Source organism: Oncorhynchus nerka, linkage group LG15 (genome assembly GCF_034236695.1).
Source record: "Oncorhynchus nerka isolate Pitt River linkage group LG15, Oner_Uvic_2.0, whole genome shotgun sequence".
Lineage (NCBI taxonomy): Eukaryota > Metazoa > Chordata > Actinopteri > Salmoniformes > Salmonidae > Oncorhynchus > Oncorhynchus nerka.
In genome coordinates, this window is record NC_088410.1 from 9,538,401 (window position 1) to 9,565,450 (window position 27,050).

General features: G+C 50.8%; 1 protein-coding gene across 1 annotated transcript in view; it reads left to right on the forward strand.

Moving 5' to 3' along the window:
• gaa2 (alpha glucosidase 2) overlaps positions 1–27,050 on the forward strand; it is a 54,878-nt gene that overhangs the window by 10,833 nt on the left and 16,995 nt on the right. The window contains exons 11-14 of the mRNA XM_065000949.1: positions 24,224–24,337; positions 24,457–24,541; positions 24,760–24,877; positions 26,826–26,959. Coding sequence (XP_064857021.1) covers positions 24,224–24,337; positions 24,457–24,541; positions 24,760–24,877; positions 26,826–26,959 — 451 coding nt within the window. The remainder of the gene's footprint in view (positions 1–24,223; positions 24,338–24,456; positions 24,542–24,759; positions 24,878–26,825; positions 26,960–27,050) is intronic.

Consider the following 27,050-nt stretch of genomic DNA (forward strand, 5'->3'; position numbering starts at 1 on the left):
CACACACTCACCAGGAAGGTAGGGAGACACACACTCACCAGGAAGGTAGGGAGACACACACACAGATGGAAACACACTCACCAGGAAGGTAGGGAGACACACACAGATGGAAGCACACTCACCAGGAAGGTAGGGAGACACACACAGATGGAAACACACTCACCAGGAAGGTAGGGAGACACACACACAGATGGAAACACACTCACCAGGAAGGTAGGGAGACACACACACAGATGGAAACACACTCATCGGGAAGGTAGGGAGACACACACACAGATGGAAACACACTCACCAGGAAGGTAGGGAGACACACACTCACCAGGAAGGTAGGGAGACACACTCACCAGGAAGGTAGGGAGACACACACACAGATGGAAACACACTCACCAGGAAGGTAGGGAGACACACACACAGATGGAAACACACTCACCAGGAAGGTAGGGAGACACACACTCACCAGGAAGGTAGGGAGACACACACACAGATGGAAACACACTCACCAGGAAGGTAGGGAGACACACACACAGATGGAAACACACTCACCAGGAAGGTAGGGAGACACACACACAGATGGAACCACACTCACCAGGAAGGTAGGGAGACACACACAGATGGAAGCACACTCACCAGGAAGGTAGGGAGACACACACAGATGGAACCACACTCACCAGGAAGGTAGGGAGACACACACTCACCAGGAAGGTAGGGAGACACACACACAGATGGAAGCACACTCACCAGGAAGGTAGGGAGACACACACAGATGGAAACACACTCACCAGGAAGGTAGGGAGACACACACACAGATGGAACCACACTCACCAGGAAGGTAGGGAGACACACACAGATGGAAACACACTCACCAGGAAGGTAGGGAGACACACACATTTGGAAACACACTCACCAGGAAGGTAGGGAGACACACACACATATGGAACCACACTCACCAGGAAGGTAGGGAGACACACACTCACCAGGAAGGTAGGGAGACACACTCACAGATGGAACCACACTCACCAGGAAGGTAGGGAGACACACACACAGATGGAACCACACTCACCAGGAAGGTAGGGAGACACACACACAGATGGAAGCACACTCACCAGGAAGGTAGGGAGACACACACTCACCAGGAAGGTAGGGAGACACACACACAGATGGAAACACACTCACCAGGAAGGTAGGGAGACACACACAGATGGAAACACACTCACCAGGAAGGTAGGGAGACACACACACAGATGGAAGCACACTCACCAGGAAGGTACGGAGACACACACACAGATGGACCCACACTCACCAGGAAGGTAGGGAGACACACACACAGATGGAAGCACACTCACCAGGAAGGTAGGGAGACACACACACAGATGGAAACACACTCACCAGGAAGGTAGGGAGACACACACACAGATGGAAACACACTCACCAGGAAGGTAGGGAGACACACACTCACCAGGAAGGTAGGGAGACACACACACAGATGGAAACACACTCACCAGGAAGGTAGGGAGACACACACACAGATGGAAACACACTCACCAGGAAGGTAGGGGACACACACACAGATGGAACCACACTCACCAGGAAGGTAGGGAGACACACACAGATGGAAACACACACACAGATGGAAACACACTCACCAGGAAGGTAGGGAGACACACACACAGGAAGGTAGGGAGACACACACTCACCAGGAAGGTAGGGAGACACACACACAGATGGAACACACTCACCAGGAAGGTAGGGAGACACACACTCACCAGGAAGGTAGGGGAGACACACACTCACCAGGAAGGTAGGGAGACACACACACAGATGGAAACACACTCACCAGGAAGGTAGGAGACACACACACAGATGGAAACACACTCACCAGGAAGGTAGGGAGACACACACAGATGGAAACACACTCACCAGGAAGGTAGGGAGACACACACAGATGGAAACACACTCACCAGGAAGGTAGGGAGACACACACACAGATGGAACACACACACTCACCAGGAAGGTAGGAGACACACAGATGGAAACACACTCACCAGGAAGGTAGGGAGACACACACACAGATGGAAACACACTCACCAGGAAGGTAGGGAGACACACACACAGATGGAACCACACTCACCAGGAAGGTAGGGAGACACACACAGATGGAAGCACACTCACCAGGAAGGTAGGGAGACACACACAAATGGAACCACACTCACCAGGAAGGTAGGGAGACACACACTCACCAGGAAGGTAGGGAGACACACACACAGATGGAAGCACACTCACCAGGAAGGTAGGGAGACACACACAGATGGAAACACACTCACCAGGAAGGTAGGGAGACACACACACAGATGGAACCACACTCACCAGGAAGGTAGGGAGACACACACAGATGGAAACACACTCACCAGGAAGGTAGGGAGACACACACATTTGGAAACACACTCACCAGGAAGGTAGGGAGACACACACACATATGGAACCACACTCACCAGGAAGGTAGGGAGACACACACTCACCAGGAAGGTAGGGAGACACACTCACAGATGGAACCACACTCACCAGGAAGGTAGGGAGACACACACACAGATGGAACCACACTCACCAGGAAGGTAGGGAGACACACACACAGATGGAAGCACACTCACCAGGAAGGTAGGGAGACACACACTCACCAGGAAGGTAGGGAGACACACACACAGATGGAAACACACTCACCAGGAAGGTAGGGAGACACACACACAGATGGAAACACACTCACCAGGAAGGTAGGGAGACACACACACAGATGGAAGCACACTCACCAGGAAGGTACGGAGACACACACACAGATGGACCCACACTCACCAGGAAGGTAGGGAGACACACACACAGATGGAACACACTCACCAGGAAGGTAGGGAGACACACACACAGATGGAAACACACTCACCAGGAAGGTAGGGAGACACACACACAGATGGAAACACACTCACCAGGAAGGTAGGGAGACACACACTCACCAGGAAGGTAGGGAGACACACACAGATGGAAACACACTCACCAGGAAGGTAGGGAGACACACACACAGATGGAAACACACTCACCAGGAAGGTAGGGAACACACTACGGAGACACACACACAGATGGACCCACACTCACCAGGAAGGTAGGGAGACACACACACAGATGGAAGCACACTCACCAGGAAGGTAGGGAGACACACACACAGATGGAAACACACTCACCAGGAAGGTAGGGACACACACACAGATGGAAACACACACAGGAAGGTAGGAGACACACACTCACCAGGAAGGTAGGGAGACACACACACAGATGGAAACACACTCACCAGGAAGGTAGGGAGACACACACAGATGGAAACACACTCACCAGGAAGGTAGGGAGACACACACACAGATGGAACCACACTCACCAGGAAGGTAGGGAGACACACACAGATGGAAACACACACACAGATGGAAACACACTCACCAGGAAGGTAGGGAGACACACACTCACCAGGAAGGTAGGGAGACACACACTCACCAGGAAGGTAGGGAGACACACACACAGATGGAAGCACACTCACCAGGAAGGTAGGGAGACACACACTCACCAGGAAGGTAGGGAGACACACACTCACCAGGAAGGTAGGGAGACACACACTCACCAGGAAGGTAGGGAGACACACACACAGATGGAAACACACTCACCAGGAAGGTAGGGAGACACACACAGATGGAACACACTCACCAGGAAGGTAGGGAGACACACACAGATGGAAACACACTCACCAGGAAGGTAGGGAGACACACACACAGATGGAAACACACTCACCAGGAAGGTAGGGAGACACACACAGATGGAAACACACTCATCAGGAAGGTAGGGAGACACACACACAGATGGAAACACACTCACCAGGAAGGTAGGGAGACACACACACAGGAATGGAAACACACTCACCAGGAAGGTAGGGAACACACACTCACCAGGAAGGTAGGGAGACACACACACAGATGGAAACACACTCACCAGGAAGGTAGGGAGACACACACACAGATGGAACAGATGGAAACACACTCACCAGGAAGGTAGGGAGACACACACAGATGGAAGCACACTCACCAGGAAGGTAGGGAGACACACACAAATGGAACCACACTCACCAGGAAGGTAGGGAGACACACACTCACCAGGAAGGTAGGGAGACACACACACAGATGGAAGCACACTCACCAGGAAGGTAGGGAGACACACACAGATGGAAACACACTCACCAGGAAGGTAGGGAGACACACACACAGATGGAACCACACTCACCAGGAAGGTAGGGAGACACACACAGATGGAAACACACTCACCAGGAAGGTAGGGAGACACACACATTTGGAAACACACTCACCAGGAAGGTAGGGAGACACACACACATATGGAACCACACTCACCAGGAAGGTAGGGAGACACACACTCACCAGGAAGGTAGGGAGACACACTCACAGATGGAACCACACTCACCAGGAAGGTAGGGAGACACACACACAGATGGAACCACACTCACCAGGAAGGTAGGGAGACACACACACAGATGGAAGCACACTCACCAGGAAGGTAGGGAGACACACACTCACCAGGAAGGTAGGGAGACACACACACAGATGGAAACACACTCACCAGGAAGGTAGGGAGACACACACACAGATGGAAACACACTCACCAGGAAGGTAGGGAGACACACACACAGATGGAAGCACACTCACCAGGAAGGTAGGGAGACACACACACAGATGGACCCACACTCACCAGGAAGGTAGGGAGACACACACACAGATGGAAGCACACTCACCAGGAAGGTAGGGAGACACACACACAGATGGAAACACACTCACCAGGAAGGTAGGGAGACACACACACAGATGGAAACACACTCACCAGGAAGGTAGGGAGACACACACTCACCAGGAAGGTAGGGAGACACACACACAGATGGAAACACACTCACCAGGAAGGTAGGGAGACACACACACAGATGGAAACACACTCACCAGGAAGGTAGGGAGACACACACACAGATGGAACACACTCACCAGGAAGGTAGGGAGACACACACACAGATGGACACACTCACCAGGAAGGTAGGGAGACACACACACAGATGGAAACACACTCACCAGGAAGGTAGGGAGACACACACAGATGGAAACACACTCACCAGGAAGGTAGGGAGACACACACACAGATGGAAACACACTCACCAGGAAGGTAGGGAGACACACACTCACCAGGAAGGTAGGGAGACACACACACAGATGGAAACACACTCACCAGGAAGGTAGGGAGACACACACACAGATGGAAACACACTCACCAGGAAGGTAGGGAGACACACACACAGATGGAACCACACTCACCAGGAAGGTAGGGAGACACACACAGATGGAAACACACACACAGATGGAAACACACTCACCAGGAAGGTAGGGAGACACACACTCACCAGGAAGGTAGGGAGACACACACACAGATGGAAGCACACTCACCAGGAAGGTAGGGAGACACACACTCACCAGGAAGGTAGGGAGACACACACTCACCAGGAAGGTAGGGAGACACACACTCACCAGGAAGGTAGGGAGACACACACACAGATGGAAACACACTCACCAGGAAGGTAGGGAGACACACACAGATGGAAGCACACTCACCAGGAAGGTAGGAGACACACACAGATGGAAACACACTCACCAGGAAGGTAGGGAGACACACACACAGATGGAAACACACTCACCAGGAAGGTAGGGAGACACACACACAGATGGAAACACACTCATCGGGAAGGTAGGGAGACACACACACAGATGGAAACACACTCACCAGGAAGGTAGGGAGACACACTCACCAGGAAGATGGAACACACTCACCAGGAAGGTAGGGAGACACACACACAGATGGAAACACACTCACCAGGAAGGTAGGGAGACACACACACAGATGGAAACACACTCACCAGGAAGGTAGGGAGACACACACTCACCAGGAAGGTAGGGAGACACACACACAGATGGAAACACACTCACCAGGAAGGTAGGGAGACACACACACAGATGGAAACACACTCACCAGGAAGGTAGGGAGACACACACACAGATGGAACCACACTCACCAGGAAGGTAGGGAGACACACACAGATGGAAGCACACTCACCAGGAAGGTAGGGAGACACACACAAATGGAACCACACTCACCAGGAAGGTAGGGAGACACACACTCACCAGGAAGGTAGGGAGACACACACACAGATGGAAGCACACTCACCAGGAAGGTAGGGAGACACACACAGATGGAAACACACTCACCAGGAAGGTAGGGAGACACACACACAGATGGAACCACACTCACCAGGAAGGTAGGGAGACACACACAGATGGAAACACACTCACCAGGAAGGTAGGGAGACACACACATTTGGAAACACACTCACCAGGAAGGTAGGGAGACACACACACATATGGAACCACACTCACCAGGAAGGTAGGGAGACACACACTCACCAGGAAGGTAGGGAGACACACTCACAGATGGAACCACACTCACCAGGAAGGTAGGGAGACACACACACAGATGGAACCACACTCACCAGGAAGGTAGGGAGACACACACACAGATGGAAGCACACTCACCAGGAAGGTAGGGAGACACACACTCACCAGGAAGGTAGGGAGACACACACACAGATGGAAACACACTCACCAGGAAGGTAGGGAGACACACACACAGATGGAAACACACTCACCAGGAAGGTAGGGAGACACACACACAGATGGAAGCACACTCACCAGGAAGGTACGGAGACACACACACAGATGGACCCACACTCACCAGGAAGGTAGGGAGACACACACACAGATGGAAGCACACTCACCAGGAAGGTAGGGAGACACACACACAGATGGAAACACACTCACCAGGAAGGTAGGGAGACACACACACAGATGGAAACACACTCACCAGGAAGGTAGGGAGACACACACTCACCAGGAAGGTAGGGAGACACACACACAGATGGAAACACACTCACCAGGAAGGTAGGGAGACACACACACAGATGGAAACACACTCACCAGGAAGGTAGGGAGACACACACACAGATGGAACCACACTCACCAGGAAGGTAGGGAGACACACACAGATGGAAACACACACACAGATGGAAACACACTCACCAGGAAGGTAGGGAGACACACACTCACCAGGAAGGTAGGGAGACACACACTCACCAGGAAGGTAGGGAGACACACACACAGATGGAAACACACTCACCAGGAAGGTAGGGAGACACACACACAGATGGAAACACACTCACCAGGAAGGTAGGGAGACACACACACAGATGGAACCACACTCACCAGGAAGGTAGGGAGACACACACAGATGGAAACACACTCACACACACACAGATGGAAACACACTCACCAGGAAGGTAGGGAGACACACACTCACCAGGAATGGAAACACACTCACCAGGAAGGTAGGGAGACACACACACAGATGGAAACACACTCACCAGGAAGGTAGGGAGACACACACTCACCAGGAAGGTAGGGAGACACACACTCACCAGGAAGGTAGGGATGGAAACACACTCACCAGGAAGGTAGGGAGACACACACACAGATGGAAACACACTCACCAGGAAGGTAGGGAGACACACACAGATGGAAGCACACTCACCAGGAAGGTAGGAGACACACACAGATGGAAACACACTCACCAGGAAGGTAGGGAGACACACACACAGATGGAAACACACTCACCAGGAAGGTAGGGAGACACACACAGATGGAAACACACTCACCAGGAAGGTAGGGAGACACACACAAATGGAACACACACAGGAATGGAGAACACACTCACCAGGAAGGTAGGGAGACACACACTCACCAGGAAGGTAGACACACACAGATGGAACACACTCACCAGGAAGGTAGGGAGACACACACAGATGGAAACACACTCACCAGGAAGGTAGGGAGACACACACACAGATGGAAACACACTCACCAGGAAGGTAGGGAGACACACACACTCACCAGGAAGGTAGGAGACACACACACAGATGGAAACACACTCACCAGGAAGGTAGGGAGACACACACACAGATGGAAACACACTCACCAGGAAGGTAGGGAGACACACACACAGATGGAAACACACACTCACCAGGAAGGTAGGGAGACACACACAGATGGAAGCACACTCACCAGGAAGGTAGGGAGACACACACAAATGGAACCACACTCACCAGGAAGGTAGGGAGACACACACTCACCAGGAAGGTAGGGAGACACACACACAGATGGAAGCACACTCACCAGGAAGGTAGGGAGACACACACAGATGGAAACACACTCACCAGGAAGGTAGGGAGACACACACACAGATGGAACCACACTCACCAGGAAGGTAGGGAGACACACACAGATGGAAACACACTCACCAGGAAGGTAGGGAGACACACACATTTGGAAACACACTCACCAGGAAGGTAGGGAGACACACACACATATGGAACCACACTCACCAGGAAGGTAGGGAGACACACACTCACCAGGAAGGTAGGGAGACACACTCACAGATGGAACCACACTCACCAGGAAGGTAGGGAGACACACACACAGATGGAACCACACTCACCAGGAAGGTAGGGAGACACACACACAGATGGAAGCACACTCACCAGGAAGGTAGGGAGACACACACTCACCAGGAAGGTAGGGAGACACACACACAGATGGAAACACACTCACCAGGAAGGTAGGGAGACACACACACAGATGGAAACACACTCACCAGGAAGGTAGGGAGACACACACACAGATGGAAGCACACTCACCAGGAAGGTACAGGAGACACACACACAGATGGACCCACACTCACCAGGAAGGTAGGGAGACACACACACAGATGGAAGCACACTCACCAGGAAGGTAGGGAGACACACACACAGATGGAAACACACTCACCAGGAAGGTAGGGAGACACACACACAGATGGAAACACACTCACCAGGAAGGTAGGGAGACACACACTCACCAGGAAGGTAGGGAGACACACACACAGATGGAAACACACTCACCAGGAAGGTAGGGAGACACACACACAGATGGAAACACACTCACCAGGAAGGTAGGGAGACACACACACAGATGGAACCACACTCACCAGGAAGGTGGAACACACACAGATGGAAACACACACACAGATGGAAGGAAGGTAGGGAGACACACACTCACCAGGAAGGTGGAAACACACTCACCAGGAAGGTAGGGAGACACACACACAGGATGGAAGCACACTCACCAGGAAGGTAGGGAGACACACACTCACCAGGAAGGTAGGGAGACACACACTCACCAGGAAGGTAGGGAGACACACACTCACCAGGAAGGTAGGGAGACACACACACAGATGGAAACACACTCACCAGGAAGGTAGGGAGACACACACAGATGGAAGCACACTCACCAGGAAGGTAGGGAGACACACACAGATGGAAACACACTCACCAGGAAGGTAGGGAGACACACACACAGATGGAAACACACTCACCAGGAAGGTAGGGAGACACACACACAGATGGAAACACACTCATCGGGAAGGTAGGGAGACACACACACAGATGGAAACACACTCACCAGGAAGGTAGGGAGACACACACTCACCAGGAAGGTAGGGAGACACACTCACCAGGAAGGTAGGGAGACACACACACAGATGGAAACACACTCACCAGGAAGGTAGGGAGACACACACACAGATGGAAACACACTCACCAGGAAGGTAGGGAGACACACACTCACCAGGAAGGTAGGGAGACACACACACAGATGGAAACACACTCACCAGGAAGGTAGGGAGACACACACACAGATGGAAACACACTCACCAGGAAGGTAGGGAGACACACACACAGATGGAACCACACTCACCAGGAAGGTAGGGAGACACACACAGATGGAAGCACACTCACCAGGAAGGTAGGGAGACACACACAAATGGAACCACACTCACCAGGAAGGTAGGGAGACACACACTCACCAGGAAGGTAGGGAGACACACACACAGATGGAAGCACACTCACCAGGAAGGTAGGGAGACACACACAGATGGAAACACACTCACCAGGAAGGTAGGGAGACACACACACAGATGGAACCACACTCACCAGGAAGGTAGGGAGACACACACAGATGGAAACACACTCACCAGGAAGGTAGGGAGACACACACATTTGGAAACACACTCACCAGGAAGGTAGGGAGACACACACACATATGGAACCACACTCACCAGGAAGGTAGGGAGACACACACTCACCAGGAAGGTAGGGAGACACACTCACAGATGGAACCACACTCACCAGGAAGGTAGGGAGACACACACACAGATGGAACCACACTCACCAGGAAGGTAGGGAGACACACACACAGATGGAAGCACACTCACCAGGAAGGTAGGGAGACACACACTCACCAGGAAGGTAGGGAGACACACACACAGATGGAAACACACTCACCAGGAAGGTAGGGAGACACACACACAGATGGAAACACACTCACCAGGAAGGTAGGGAGACACACACACAGATGGAAGCACACTCACCAGGAAGGTACGGAGACACACACACAGATGGACCCACACTCACCAGGAAGGTAGGGAGACACACACACAGATGGAAGCACACTCACCAGGAAGGTAGGGAGACACACACACAGATGGAAACACACTCACCAGGAAGGTAGGGAGACACACACACAGATGGAAACACACTCACCAGGAAGGTAGGGAGACACACACTCACCAGGAAGGTAGGGAGACACACACACAGATGGAAACACACTCACCAGGAAGGTAGGGAGACACACACACAGATGGAAACACACTCACCAGGAAGGTAGGGAGACACACACACAGATGGAACCACACTCACCAGGAAGGTAGGGAGACACACACAGATGGAAACACACACACAGATGGAAACACACTCACCAGGAAGGTAGGGAGACACACACTCACCAGGAAGGTAGGGAGACACACACTCACCAGGAAGGTAGGGAGACACACACACAGATGGAAGCACACTCACCAGGAAGGTAGGGAGACACACACTCACCAGGAAGGTAGGGAGACACACACTCACCAGGAAGGTAGGGAGACACACACTCACCAGGAAGGTAGGGAGACACACACACAGATGGAAACACACTCACCAGGAAGGTACGGAGACACACACAGATGGAAGCACACTCACCAGGAAGGTAGGGAGACACACACAGATGGAAACACACTCACCAGGAAGGTAGGGAGACACACACACAGATGGAAACACACTCACCAGGAAGGTAGGGAGACACACACACAGATGGAAACACACTCATCGGGAAGGTAGGGAGACACACACACAGATGGAAACACACTCACCAGGAAGGTAGGGAGACACACACTCACCAGGAAGGTAGGGAGACACACACACAGATGGAACCACACTCACCAGGAAGGTAGGGAGACACACACAGATGGAAACACACACACAGATGGAAACACACTCACCAGGAAGGTAGGGAGACACACACTCACCAGGAAGGTAGGGAGACACACACTCACCAGGAAGGTAGGGAGACACACACACAGATGGAAGCACACTCACCAGGAAGGTAGGGAGACACACACTCACCAGGAAGGTAGGGAGACACACACTCACCAGGAAGGTAGGGAGACACACACTCACCAGGAAGGTAGGGAGACACACACAGATGGAAACACACTCACCAGGAAGGTAGGGAGACACACACACAGATGGAAACACACTCATCGGGAAGGTAGGGAGACACACACACAGATGGAAACACACTCACCAGGAAGGTAGGGAGACACACACTCACCAGGAAGGTAGGGAGACACACTCACCAGGAAGGTAGGGAGACACACACACAGATGGAAACACACTCACCAGGAAGGTAGGGAGACACACACACAGATGGAAACACACTCACCAGGAAGGTAGGGAGACACACACTCACCAGGAAGGTAGGGAGACACACACACAGATGGAAACACACTCACCAGGAAGGTAGGGAGACACACACACAGATGGAAACACACTCACCAGGAAGGTAGGGAGACACACACACAGATGGAACCACACTCACCAGGAAGGTAGGGAGACACACACAGATGGAAGCACACTCACCAGGAAGGTAGGGAGACACACACAAATGGAACCACACTCACCAGGAAGGTAGGGAGACACACACTCACCAGGAAGGTAGGGAGACACACACACAGATGGAAGCACACTCACCAGGAAGGTAGGGAGACACACACAGATGGAAACACACTCACCAGGAAGGTAGGGAGACACACACACAGATGGAACCACACTCACCAGGAAGGTAGGGAGACACACACAGATGGAAACACACTCACCAGGAAGGTAGGGAGACACACACATTTGGAAACACACTCACCAGGAAGGTAGGGAGACACACACACATATGGAACCACACTCACCAGGAAGGTAGGGAGACACACTCACAGATGGAACCACACTCACCAGGAAGGTAGGGAGACACACACACAGATGGAACCACACTCACCAGGAAGGTAGGGAGACACACACACAGATGGAAGCACACTCACCAGGAAGGTAGGGAGACACACACTCACCAGGAAGGTAGGGAGACACACACACAGATGGAAACACACTCACCAGGAAGGTAGGGAGACACACACACAGATGGAAACACACTCACCAGGAAGGTAGGGAGACACACACACAGATGGAAGCACACTCACCAGGAAGGTACGGAGACACACACACAGATGGACCCACACTCACCAGGAAGGTAGGGAGACACACACACAGATGGAAGCACACTCACCAGGAAGGTAGGGAGACACACACACAGATGGAAACACACTCACCAGGAAGGTAGGGAGACACACACACAGATGGAAACACACTCACCAGGAAGGTAGGGAGACACACACTCACCAGGAAGGTAGGGAGACACACACACAGATGGAAACACACTCACCAGGAAGGTAGGGAGACACACACACAGATGGAAACACACTCACCAGGAAGGTAGGGAGACACACACACAGATGGAACCACACTCACCAGGAAGGTAGGGAGACACACACAGATGGAAACACACTCACCAGGAAGGTAGGGAGACACACACACAGATGGAACCACACTCACCAGGAAGGTAGGGAGACACACACTCACCAGGAAGGTAGGGAGACACACACACAGATGGAAGCACACTCACCAGGAAGGTAGGGAGACACACACAGATGGAAACACACTCACCAGGAAGGTAGGGAGACACACACATTTGGAAACACACTCACCAGGAAGGTAGGGAGACACACACACATATGGAACCACACTCACCAGGAAGGTAGGGAGACACACACTCACCAGGAAGGTAGGGAGACACACTCACAGATGGAACCACACTCACCAGGAAGGTAGGGAGACACACACACACAGATGGAACCACACTCACCAGGAAGGTAGGGAGACACACACACAGATGGAAGCACACTCACCAGGAAGGTAGGGAGACACACACTCACCAGGAAGGTAGGGAGACACACACACAGATGGAAACACACTCACCAGGAAGGTAGGGAGACACACACACAGATGGAAACACACTCACCAGGAAGGTAGGGAGACACACACACAGATGGAAGCACACTCACCAGGAAGGTAGGGAGACACACACACAGATGGAAGCACACTCACCAGGAAGGTAGGGAGACACACACACAGATGGAAACACACTCACCAGGAAGGTAGGGAGACACACACACAGATGGAAACACACTCACCAGGAAGGTAGGGAGACACACACTCACCAGGAAGGTAGGGAGACACACACACAGATGGAAACACACTCACCAGGAAGGTAGGGAGACACACACACAGATGGAAACACACTCACCAGGAAGGTAGGGAGACACACACACAGATGGAACCACACTCACCAGGAAGGTAGGGAGACACACACAGATGGAAACACACTCACCAGGAAGGTAGGGAGACACACACACAGATGGAACCACACTCACCAGGAAGGTAGGGAGACACACACTCACCAGGAAGGTAGGGAGACACACACACAGATGGAAGCACACTCACCAGGAAGGTAGGGAGACACACACAGATGGAAGCACACTCACCAGGAAGGTAGGGAGACACACACAGATGGAAGCACACTCACCAGGAAGGTAGGGAGACACACACAGATGGAACCACACTCACCAGGAAGGTAGGGAGACACACATTCACCAGGAAGGTAGGGAGACACACACACAGATGGAAGCACACTCACCAGGAAGGTAGGGAGACACACACAGATGGAAACACACTCACCAGGAAGGTAGGGAGACACACACACAGATGGAACCACACTCACCAGGAAGGTAGGGAGACACACACAGATGGAAACACACTCACCAGGAAGGTAGGGAGACACACACATTTGGAAACACACTCACCAGGAAGGTAGGGAGACACACACACATATGGAACCACACTCACCAGGAAGGTAGGGAGACACACACTCACCAGGAAGGTAGGGAGACACACTCACAGATGGAACCACACTCACCAGGAAGGTAGGGAGACACACACACAGATGGAACCACACTCACCAGGAAGGTAGGGAGACACACACACAGATGGAACCACACTCACCAGGAAGGTAGGGAGACACACACACAGATGGAAGCACACTCACCAGGAAGGTAGGGAGACACACACTCACCAGGAAGGTAGGGAGACACACACACAGATGGAAACACACTCACCAGGAAGGTAGGGAGACACACACCCAGATGGAAACACACTCACCAGGAAGGTAGGGAGACACACACACAGATGGAAGCACACTCACCAGGAAGGTACGGAGACACACACACAGATGCACCCACACTCACCAGGAAGGTAGGGAGACACACACACAGATGGAAGCACACTCACCAGGAAGGTAGGGAGACACACACTCACCAGGAAGGTAGGGAGACACACACAGATGGAAACACACTCACCAGGAAGGTAGGGAGACACACACAGATGGACACACACTCACCAGGAAGGTAGGGAGACACACACAGATGGAAACACACTCACCAGGAAGGTAGGGAGACACACACAGATGGAAACACACTCACCAGGAAGGTAGGGAGACACACACTCACCAGGAAGGTAGGGAGACACACACACAGATGGACCCACACTCACCAGGAAGGTAGGGACCTCTAAAGGTTCCAATCCCAGGTTCTGTCGACGTTCTGTCTGTTTGGTACTTACTCACTTGCTCACTCCTTGGAGGTCTCCTAGAGGTTAGAGAGAGATGGACCAGCAGCTGGAGGTCTCCCAGAGGTTTGAGAGAGATGGACCAGCAGCTGGAGGTCTCCTAGAGGTTAGAGAGAGATGGACCAGCAGCTGGAGGTCTCCTAGAGGTTAGAGAGAGATGGACCAGTAGCTGGAGATCTCCTGGAGGTTAGAGAGAGATGGACCAGCAGCTGGAGGTCTCCTAGAGGTTTGAGAGAGATGGACGAGCAGCTGGAGATCTCCCAGAGGTTAGAGAGAGATGGACCAGCAGCTGGAGGTCTCCTAGAGGTCAGAGAGAGATGGACCAGTAGCTGGAGATCTCCTAGAGGTTAGAGAGAGATGGACCAGTAGCTGGAGGTCTCCTAGAGGTCAGAGAGAGATGGACCAGTAGCTGGAGGTCTCCTAGAGGTTAGAGAGAGATGGACCAGCAGCTCAAATCAAATCAAATGTTATTTGTCACATACACATGGTTAGCAGATGTTAATGCGAGTGTAGCGAAATGCTTGTGCTTCTAGTTCCGACAATGCAGTGATAACCAACAAGTAATCTAACTAACAATTCCAAAACTACTGTTTTATACACAGTGTAAGGGGATAAGGAATATGTACATAAGGATATATGAATGAGTGATGGTACAGAGCAGCATACAGTAGATGGTATCGAGTACAGTATATACATATGAGATGAGAATGTAGACAAAGTAAACAAAGTGGCATAGTTAAAGTGGCTAGTGATACATGTATTACATAAGGATGCAGTCGATGATGTAGAGTACAGTATATACGTATGCATATGAGATGAATAATGTAGGGTAAGTAACATTATATAAGGTAGCATTGTTTAAAGTGGCTAGTGATATATTTACAACATTTCCCATCAATTCCCATTATTAAAGTGGCTGGAGTTGGGTCAGTGTCAATGACAGTGTGTTGGCAGCAGCCACTCAATGTTAGTGGTGGCTGTTTAACAGTCTGATGGCCTTGAGATAGAAGCTGTTTTTCAGTCTCTCGGTCCCAGCTTTGATGCACCTGTACTGACCTCGCCTTCTGGATGATAGCGGGGTGAACAGGCAGTGGTTCGGGTGGTTGATGGCCTTGATGATCTTTATGGCCTTCCTGTAACATCGGGTGGTGTAGGTGTCCTGGAGGGCAGGTAGTTTGCTCCCGGTGATGCGTTGTGCAGACCTCACTACCCTCTGGAGAGCCTTACGGTTGAGGGCGGAGCAGTTGCCGTACCAGGCGGTGATACAGCCCGCCAGGATGCTCTCGATTGTGCATCTGTAGAAGTTTGTGAGTGCTTTTGGTGACAAGCCGAATTTCTTCAGCCTCCTGAGGTTGAAGAGGCGCTGCTGCGCCTTCTTCACGACGCTGTCAGTGTGAGTGGACCAATTCAGTTTGTCTGTGATGTGTATGCCGAGGAACTTAAAACTTGCTACCCTCTCCACTACTGTTCCATCGATGTGGATAGGGGGTGTTCCCTCTGCTGTTTCCTGAAGTCCACAATCATCTCCTTAGTTTTGTTGACGTTGAGTGTGAGGTTATTTTCCTGACACCACACTCCGAGGGCCCTCACCTCCTCCCTGTAGGCCGTCTCGTCGTTGTTGGTAATCAAGCCTACCACTGTTGTGTCGTCCGCAAACTTGATGATTGAGTTGGAGGCGTGCGTGGCCACGCAGACGTGGGTGAACAGGGAGTACAGGAGAGGGCTCAGAACGCACCCTTGTGGGGCCCCCGTGTTGAGGATCAGCGGGGAGGAGATGTTGTTGCCTACCCTCACCACCTGGGGGCGGCCCGTCAGGAAGTCCAGTACCCAGTTGCACAGGGCGGGGTCGAGACCCAGGGTCTCGAGCTTGATGACGAGCTTGGAGGGTACTATGGTGTTGAATGCCGAGCTGTAGTCGATGAACAGCATTCTCACATAGGTATTCCTCTTGTCCAGGTGGGTTAGGGCAGTGTGCAGTGTGGTTGAGATTGCATCGTCTGTGGACCTATTTGGGCGGTAAGCAAATTGGAGTGGAGGGTGTCAGGTAGGGTGGAGGTGATATGGTCCTTGACTAGTCTCTCAAAGCACTTCATGATGACGGAAGTGAGTGCTACGGGGCGGTAGTCGTTTAGCTCAGTTACCTTAGCTTTCTTGGGAACAGGAACAATGGTGGCCCTCTTGAAGCATGTGGGAACAGCAGACTGGTATAGGGATTGATTGAATATGTCCGTAAACACACCGGCCAGCTGGTCTGCGCATGCTCTGAGGGCGCGGCTGGGGATGCCGTCTGGGCCTGCAGCCTTGCGAGGGTTAACACGTTTAAATGTCTTACTCACCTCGGCTGCAGTGAAGGAGAGACCGCATGTTTTCGTTGCAGGCCGTGTCAGTGGCACTGTATTGTCCTCAAAGCGGGCAAAAAAGTGATTTAGTCTGCCTGGGAGCAAGACATCCTGGTCCGTGACTGGGCTGGGTTTCTTCTTGTAGTCCGTGATTGACTGTAGACCCTGCCACATGCCTCTTGTGTCTGAGCCGTTGAATTGAGATTCTACTTTGTCTCTGTACTGACGCTTAGCTTGTTTAATAGCCTTGCGGAGGGAATAGCTGCACTGTTTGTATTCGGTCATGTTGCCAGACACCTTGCCCTGATTAAAAGCAGTGGTTCGCGCTTTCAGTTTCACGCGAATGCTGCCATCAATCCACGGTTTCTGGTTTGGGAATGTTTTTATCGTTGCTATGGGAACGACATCTTCGACGCACGTTCTAATGAACTCGCACACCGAATCAGCGTATTCGTCAATATTTCCATCTGACGCAATACGAAACATGTCCCAGTCCACGTGATGGAAGCAGTCTTGGAGTGTGGAGTCAGCTTGGTCTGACCAGCGTTGGACAGACCTCAGCGTGGGAGCCTCTTGTTTAAGTTTCTGCCTGTAGGCAGGGATCAACAAAATGGAGTCGTGGTCAGCTTTTCCGAAAGGGGGGGCGGGGCAGGGCCTTATATGCGTCGCGGAAGTTAGAGTAACAATGATCCAAGGTTTTACCACCCCTGGTTGCGCAATCGATATGCTGATAAAATTTAGGGAGTCTTGTTTTCAGATTAGCTTTGTTAAAATCCCCAGCTACAATGAATGCAGCCTCCGCATAAATGGTTTCCAGTTTGCAAAGAGTTAAATAAAGTTTGTTCAGAGCCATCGATGTGTCTGCTTGGGGGGGGATATATACGGCTGTGATTATAATCGAAGAGAATTCTCTTGGAAGATAATGCGGTCTACATTTGATTGTGAGGAATTCTAAATCAGGTGAACAGAAGGATTTGAGTTCCTGTATGTTTCCTTCATCACACCATGTCTCGTTAGTCATGAGGCATACGCCCCGCCACTCTTCTTACCAGAAAGATGTTTGTTTCTGTCGGCGCGATGCGTGGAGAAACCCGTTGGCTGCACCGCCCCGGATAGCGTCTTTCCAGTGAGCCATGTTTCCGTGAAGCAGAGAACGTTGCAGTCTCTGATGTCCCTCTGGAATGCTACCCTTGCTCGGATTTCATCAACCTTGTTGTCAAGAGACTGGACATTGGCAAGAAGAATGCTGGGGAGTGGTGCGCGATGTGCCCTTGTCCTGAGTCTGACCAGAAGACCGCTACGTTTCCCTCTTTTTCGGAGTCGTTTCCTTGGGTCGCTGCATGCGATCCATTCCGTTGTCCTGTTTGTAAGGCAGAACACAGGATCCGCGTCGCGGAAAACATATTCTTGGTCGTACTGATGGTGAGTTGACGCTGATCTTATATTCAGTAGTTCTTCTCGACTGTATGTAATGAAACCTAAGATGACCTGGGGTACTAATGTAAGAAATAACACCATCTCTGTCGGCGCCGGAAGTTGAGGTTAGAGAGAGATGGACCAGTAGCTGGAGATCTCCTGGAGGTTAGAGAGAGATGGACCAGTAGCTGGAGGTCTCCTAGAGGTTAGAGAGAGATGGACCAGTAGCTGGAGGTCTCCTAGAGGTTAGAGAGAGATGGACCAGTAGCTGGAGGTCTCCTAGAGGTTAGAGAGAGATGCAGCTGGAGGTCTCCTAGAGGTTAGAGAGAGATGCAGCTGGAGGTCTCCTAGAGGTTAGAGAGAGATGGACCAGCAGCTGGAGGTCTCCTAGAGGTTAGAGAGAGATGGACCAGCAGCTGGAGGTCTCCTAGAGGTTAGAGAGAGATGGACCAGCAGCTGGAGGTCTCCTAGAGGTTAGAGAGAGATGGACCAGTAGCTGGAGGTCTCCTAGAGGTTAGAGAGAGATGGACCAGCAGCTGGAGGTCTCCTAGAGGTTAGAGGGAGATGGACCAGTAGCTGGAGGTCTCCTAGAGGTTAGAGAGAGATGGACCAGCAGCTGGAGGTCTCCTAGAGGTTAGAGAGAGATGCAGCTGGAGGTCTCCTAGAGGTTAGAGAGAGATGGACCAGTAGCTGGAGGTCTCCTAGAGGTTAGAGAGAGATGGACCAGCAGCTGGAGGTCTCCTAGAGGTTAGAGGGAGATGGACCAGCAGCTGGAGGTTAGAGAGAGATGGACCAGTAGCTGGAGATATCCTAGAGGTTAGAGAGAGATGGACCAGCAGCTGGAGGTCTCCTAGAGGTTAGAGAGAGATGGACCAGCAGTGGAGGTCTCCTAGAGGTTAGAGAGAGATGGACCAGCAGCTGGAGATCTCCTAGAGGTTAGAGAGAGATGGACCAGTAGCTGGAGGTCTCCTAAAGGTTAGAGAGAGATGGACCAGCAGCTGGAGGTCTCCTAGAGGTTAGAGAGAGATGGACCAGCAGTGGAGGTCTCCTAAAGGTTAGAGAGAGATGGACCAGCAGCTGGAGGTCTCCTAGAGGTTAGAGAGAGATGGACCAGTAGCTGGAGGTCTCCTAAAGGTTAGAGAGAGATGGACCAGCAGCTGGAGGTCTCCTAGAGGTTAGAGAGAGATGGACCAGCAGTGGAGGTCTCCTAAAGGTTAGAGAGAGATGGACCAGTAGCTGGAGGTCTCCTAAAGGTTAGAGAGAGATGGACCAGCAGTGGAGGTCTCCTAAAGGTTAGAGAGAGATGGACCAGCAGCTGGAGGTCTCCTAAAGGTCAGAGAGAGATGGACCAGTAGCTGGAGATCTCCTAAAGGTTAGAGAGAGATGGACCAGCAGCTGGAGGTCTCCTAGAGGTTAGAGAGAGATGGACCAGCAGCTGGAGGTCTCCTAAAGGTTAGAGAGAGATGGACCAGTAGCTGGAGATCTCTTAAACGTTAGAGAGAGATGGACCAGCAGCTGGAGGTCTCCTAGAGGTTAGAGAGAGATGGACCAGCAGCTGGAGGTCTCCTAAAGGTTAGAGAGAGATGGACCAGCAGTGGAGATCTCTTAAACGTTAGAGAGAGATGGACCAGTAGCTGGAGATCTCCTAGAGGTTAGAGAGAGATGGACCAGCAGTGGAGGTCTCCTAGAGGTTAGAGAGAGATGGACCAGCAGCTGGAGGTCTCCTAGAGGTTAGAGAGAGATGGACCAGCAGCTGGAGGTCTCCTAGAGGTTAGAGAGAGATGGACCAGCAGCTGGAGGTCCCCTAGAGGTTAGAGAGAGATGGACCAGCAGCTGGAGGTCTCCTGGAGAATAGAGAGAGATGGACCAGCAGCTGGAGGTCTCCTGGAGGTTAGAGAGAGATGGACCAGTAGCTGGAGGTCTCCTAGATGTTAGAGAGAGATGGACCAGCAGCTGGAGGTCTCCTAGAGGTTAGAGAGAGATGGACCAGCAGCTGGAGGTCCCCTAGAGGTTAGAGAGAGATGGACCAGCAGCTGGAGGTCTCCTAGAGGTTAAGGGGAGATGGATCAGCAGCTGGAGGAAGTGGGCTGACAGCTACATGCCGTATCCTGCCTGCCATTGTGCCCGCCCGCAAGACCATTAACCTCTAAAATGGGTTACTGCGCCTCCCCTCTGCTCCAGCCTCTTTTACCTGTGTTTGTTTCTGTGGGATAAGCAGAAGGCACATTTCTGTTGATCAATGAAGTCAACTACCTCTCTTTTACCTTGCCCTCTCTCCTCTCCTATGTTGTTCATCTCTCTCTCCTCTCCTATGTTGTTCATCTCTCTCTCCTCCTATGTTGTTCATCTCTCTCTCCTATGTTGTTCATCTCTCTCTCCTCTCCTATGTTGTTCATCTCTCTCTCCTATGTTGTTCATCTCTCTCTCCTCTCCTATGTTGTTCATCTCTCTCTCCTCTCCTATGTTGTTCATCTCTCTCTCTCCTATGTTGTTCATCTCTCTCTCCTCCTATGTTGTTCACCTCTCTCTCCTCCTATGTTGTTCATCTCTCTCTCTCCTATGTTGTTCATCTCTCTCTCTCCTATGTTGTTCATCTCTCTCTCTCCTATGTTGTTCATCTCTCTCCTCCTATGTTGTTCATCTCTCTCCTCCTATGTTGTTCACCTCTCTATCCTATGTTGTTCATCTCTCTCTCTCCTATGTTGTTCACCTCTCTCTCTCTCTCTCCTATGTTGTTCATCTCTCTCTCCTCCTATGTTGTTCATCTCTCTCTCCTATGTTGTTCATCTCTCTCTCTCCTATGTTGTTAATCTCTCTCTCTCTCCTATGTTGTTCATCTCTCTATCCTATGTTGTTCATCTCTCTCTCTCCTATGTTGTTCACCTCTCTCTCTCCTATGTTGTTCATCTCTCTCTCCTCCTATGTTGTTCATCTCTCTCTCCTATGTTGTTCATCTCTCTCTCTCTCCTATGTTGTTCACCTCTCTCTCCTCCTATGTTGTTCATCTCTCTCTCTCCTATGTTGTTCATCTCTCTCTCCTCCTATGTTGTTCATCTCTCTCTCCTATGTTGTTCATCTCTCTCTCTCTCCTATGTTGTTCACCTCTCTCTCCTCCTATGTTGTTCACCTCTCTCTCCTCCTATGTTGTTCATCTCTCTCTCCTCCTATGTTGTTCATCTCTCTCTCTCCTATGTTGTTCATCTCTCTCTCTCTCCTATGTTGTTCACCTCTCTCTCCTCCTATGTTGTTCATCTCTCTCTCTCTCCTATGTTGTTCACCTCTGTCTCCTCCTATGTTGTTCACCTCTCCTCCTATGTTGTTCATCTCTCTCTTCTCCTATGTTGTTCATCTCTCTCTCTCCTATGTTGTTCATCTCTCTCTCCTCCTATGTTGTTCATCTCTCTCTCCTCCTATGTTGTTCATCTCTCTCTCCTCCTATGTTGTTCACCTCTCTCTCCTCCTATGTTGTTCATCTCTCTCTCCTCCTATGTTGTTCATCTCTCTCTCTCTCCTATGTTGTTCATCTCTCTCTCCTCCTATGTTGTTCATCTCTCTCTCCTATGTTGTTCATCTCTTTCTCCTATGTTGTTCATCTCTCTCTCCTATGTTGTTCACCTCTCTCCTATGTTGTTCATCTCTCTCCTCCTATGTTGTTCATCTCTCTCTCCTATGTTGTTCATCTCTCTCTCTCCTATGTTGTTCATCTCTCTCACCTCCTATGTTGTTCAGCTCTCTCTCCTATGTTGTTCATCTCTCTCACCTCCTATGTTGTTCATCTCTCTCTCCTATGTTGTTCATCTCTCTCTCTCCTATGTTGTTCACCTCTCTCACCTCCTATGTTGTTCATCTCTCTCTCTCCTATGTTGTTCATCTCTCTCCTCCTATGTTGTTCATCTCTCTCCTCCTATGTTGTTCATCTCTCTCCTCCTATGTTGTTCATCTCTCTCTCCTCCTATGTTGTTCATCTCTCTCTCCTCCTATGTTGTTCATCTCTCTCTCTCCTATGTTGTTCATCTCTCTCCTCCTATGTTGTTCATCTCTCTCTCCTATGTTGTTCATCTCTCTCCTCCTATGTTGTTCACCTCTCTCTCCTCCTATGTTGTTCATCTCTCTCTCCTCCTATGTTGTTCATCTCTCTCTCCTCCTATGTTGTTCATCTCTCTCTCTCCTATGTTGTTCATCTCTCTCACCTCCTATGTTGTTCACCTCTCTCTCCTATGTTGTTCACCTCTCTCTCCTCCTATGTTGTTCACCTCTCTCTCCTCCTATGTTGTTCATCTCTCTCACCTCCTATGTTGTTCATCTCTCTCTCCTATGTTGTTCATCTCTCTCTCCTATGTTGTTCATCTCTCTCTCCTCCTATGTTGTTCATCTCTCTCTCCTCCTATGTTGTTCACCTCTCTCTCCTCCTATGTTGTTCATCTCTCTCTCTCTCCTATGTTGTTCATCTCTCTCTCCTCCTATGTTGTTCATCTCTCTCTCCTATGTTGTTCACCTCTCTCTCTCCTCTCCTATGTTGTTCATCTCTCTCTCCTCCTATGTTGTTCATCTCTCTCTCCTATGTTGTTCACCTCTCTCTCTCTCCTCCTATGTTGTTCACCTCTCTCTCCTCCTATGGTGTTCATCTCTCTCTCCTCCTATGTTGTTCATCTCTCTCACCTCCTATGTTGTTCATCTCTCTCTCCTATGTTGTTCATCTCTCTCTCCTATGTTGTTCATCTCTCTCTCCTCCTATGTTGTTCATCTCTCTCTCCTCCTATGTTGTTCATCTCTCTCTCTCTCCTATGTTGTTCACCTCTCTCTCCTCCTATGTTGTTCACCTCTTTCTCCTATGTTGTTCACCTCTCTCCTCCTATGTTGTTCATCTCTCTCTCCTCCTATGTTGTTCACCTCTCTCTCCTCCTATGTTGTTCATCTCTCTCTCTCTCCTATGTTGTTCATCTCTCTCTCCTATGTTGTTCATCTCTCTCACCTCCTATGTTGTTCACCTCTCTCTCCTATGTTGTTCACCTCTCTCTCCTCCTATGTTGTTCATCTCTCTCTCCTCCTATGTTGTTCACCTCTCTCCTCCTATGTTGTTCACCTCTCTCAGGTGTGGCCAGGTCTGACAGCGTTTCCTGATTTCTCTGACGATGTGACCCATGAGTGGTGGTACGACAATCTCAAGAGGTTCCACGACAAAGTTCCCTTCGACGGACTCTGGATCGTACGTAAGAGTGTGTGTGTTTGTTGTCATCTAACTTTGTGTGTGTGTTTTCCTGTTTCAGTCTGGAGTCAAATATTGTGAACGGCTTTGCCCTCTGACCCCTCTCACTTCCTGCCTAGGACATGAACGAGCCATCTAGCTTCGTGGACGGGTCGACCGTTGGCTGTCCTGACACCGAGCTGGAGAACCCTCCGTACACACCTGGTGAGACACACACACACACCTCTCTCCTCTTGTTCTTTCACCTCTCGTTCTCTCAACTCTCTCTAACCTCTCTCTCATTTCTCTCTCACTTCTCTCTCTCATTTCTCTCACCTCTCTCTCACCTCTCTCTCTCATTTCTCTCTCACCTCTCTCATTTCTCTCTCACCTCTCCCTCTCTCACTTCTCTCTCTCTCTCTCACCTCTCTCTCTCCCTCTAGGTATATTAGGAGGGTTGTTGAGGGCTAAGACTCTGTGTGCCTCTGCTGTCCAGAAGACCTCGTCTCACTACAATATGCACAGCCTGTATGGCCTTCTAGAAGCTAAGGCCTCGGCGCGGTCAGTACGACACGTTACACCACCTAACACTCTGTTACACCACCTAACACTCTGTTACACCACCTAACACTCTCTAACACTCTGTTACACCACCTAACACTCTGTTACACCACCAAACTAGGCACAGTCAGTACGACATGTACACAATCTGTTACACCACCTAACTAGGATACAGTCAGTACGACACGTACACACTCTGTTACACCACCTAACACTCTGTTACACCACCTAACTAGGATACAGTCAATACGACATGTACACACTCTGTTACCAATACACCACCTAACTAGGATACAGTCAGACATTACCAACACACCACCTAACTAGGATACAGTCAGACCTGACCAACACACCACCTAACTAGGATACAGTCAGACCTGACCAACACACCACCTAACTAGGATACAGTCAGACCTGACCAACACACCACCTAACTAGGATACAGTCAGACCTGACCAACACACCACCTAACTAGGATACAGTCAGACATTACCAACACACCACCTAACTAGGATACAGTCAGACGTGACCAACACACCACCTAACTAGGATACAGTCAGACATTACCAACACACCACCTAACTAGGATACAGTCAGACATTACCAACACACCACCTAACTAGGATACAGTCAGACCTGACCAACACACCACCTAACTAGGATACAGTCAGACATTACCAACACACCACCTAACTAGGATACAGTCAGACCTGACCAACACACCACCTAACTAGGATACAGTCAGACATTACCAACACACCACAACTAGGATACAGTCAGACCTGACCAACACACCACCTAACTAGGATACAGTCAGACATTACCAACACACCACCTAACTAGGATACAGTCAGACCTGACCAACACACCACCTAACTAGGATACAGTCAGACGTGACCAACACACCACCTAACTAGGATACAGTCAGACCTGACCAACACACCACCTAACTAGGATACAGTCAGACGTGACCAACACACCACCTAACTAGGATACAGTCAGACCTGACCAACACACCACCTAACTAGGATACAGACCTCAACACACCACCTAACTAGGATACAGTCAGACACACCAACACACCACCTAACTAGGATACAGTCAGACGTGACCAACACACCACCTAACTAGGATACAGTCAGACGTGACCAACACACCACCTAACTAGGATACAGTCAGATGACCAACACACCACAGATCAGACGTGACCAACACACCACCTAACTAGGATACAGTCAGACCTGACCAACACACCACCTAACTAGGATACAGTCAGACGTGACCAACACACCACCTAACTAGGATACAGTCAGACGTGACCAACACACCACCTAACTAGGATACAGTCAGACGTGACCAACACACCACCTAACTAGGATACAGTCAGACGTGACCAACACACCACCTAACTAGGATACAGTCAGACGTGACCAACACACCACCTAACTAGGATACAGTCAGACGTGACCAACCACCACCTAACTAGGACACCAACCACCACCTAACTAGGATACAGTCAGACGTGACCAACACACCACCTAACTAGGATACAGTCAGACCTGACCAACACACCACCTAACTAGAATACAGTCAGACGTGACCAACACACCACCTAACTAGGATACAGTCAGACGTGACCAACACACCACCTAACTAGGATACAGTCAGACGTGACCAACACACCACCTAACTAGGATACATTCAGACGTGACCAACACACCACCTAACTAGGATACAGTCAGACGTGACCAACACACCACCTAACTAGGATACAGTCAGACCTGACCAACACACCACCTAACTAGGATACAGTCAGACCTGACCAACACACCACCTAACTAGGATACAGTCAGACCTGACCAACACACCACCTAACTAGGATACATTTGAGTTTTCTTTGACGGCTCAAATGTTTTCTCTTCTCCCTCCCTCCCTCCCTCCTCCCCAGTGCCCTGAAGCGTATGTTAGGGAAGAGAGCGTTCGTGATCTCTCGCTCCACCTTCCCCAGTCAAGGCCAATACTCTGGACACTGGCTAGGAGACAACAGGAGTCACTGGAAGGACATGTACACCTCGATAGCAGGTAGACACACACACACACACACACACACACACACACACACACACACACACACACACACACACACACACACACTCACACACTCACACACACA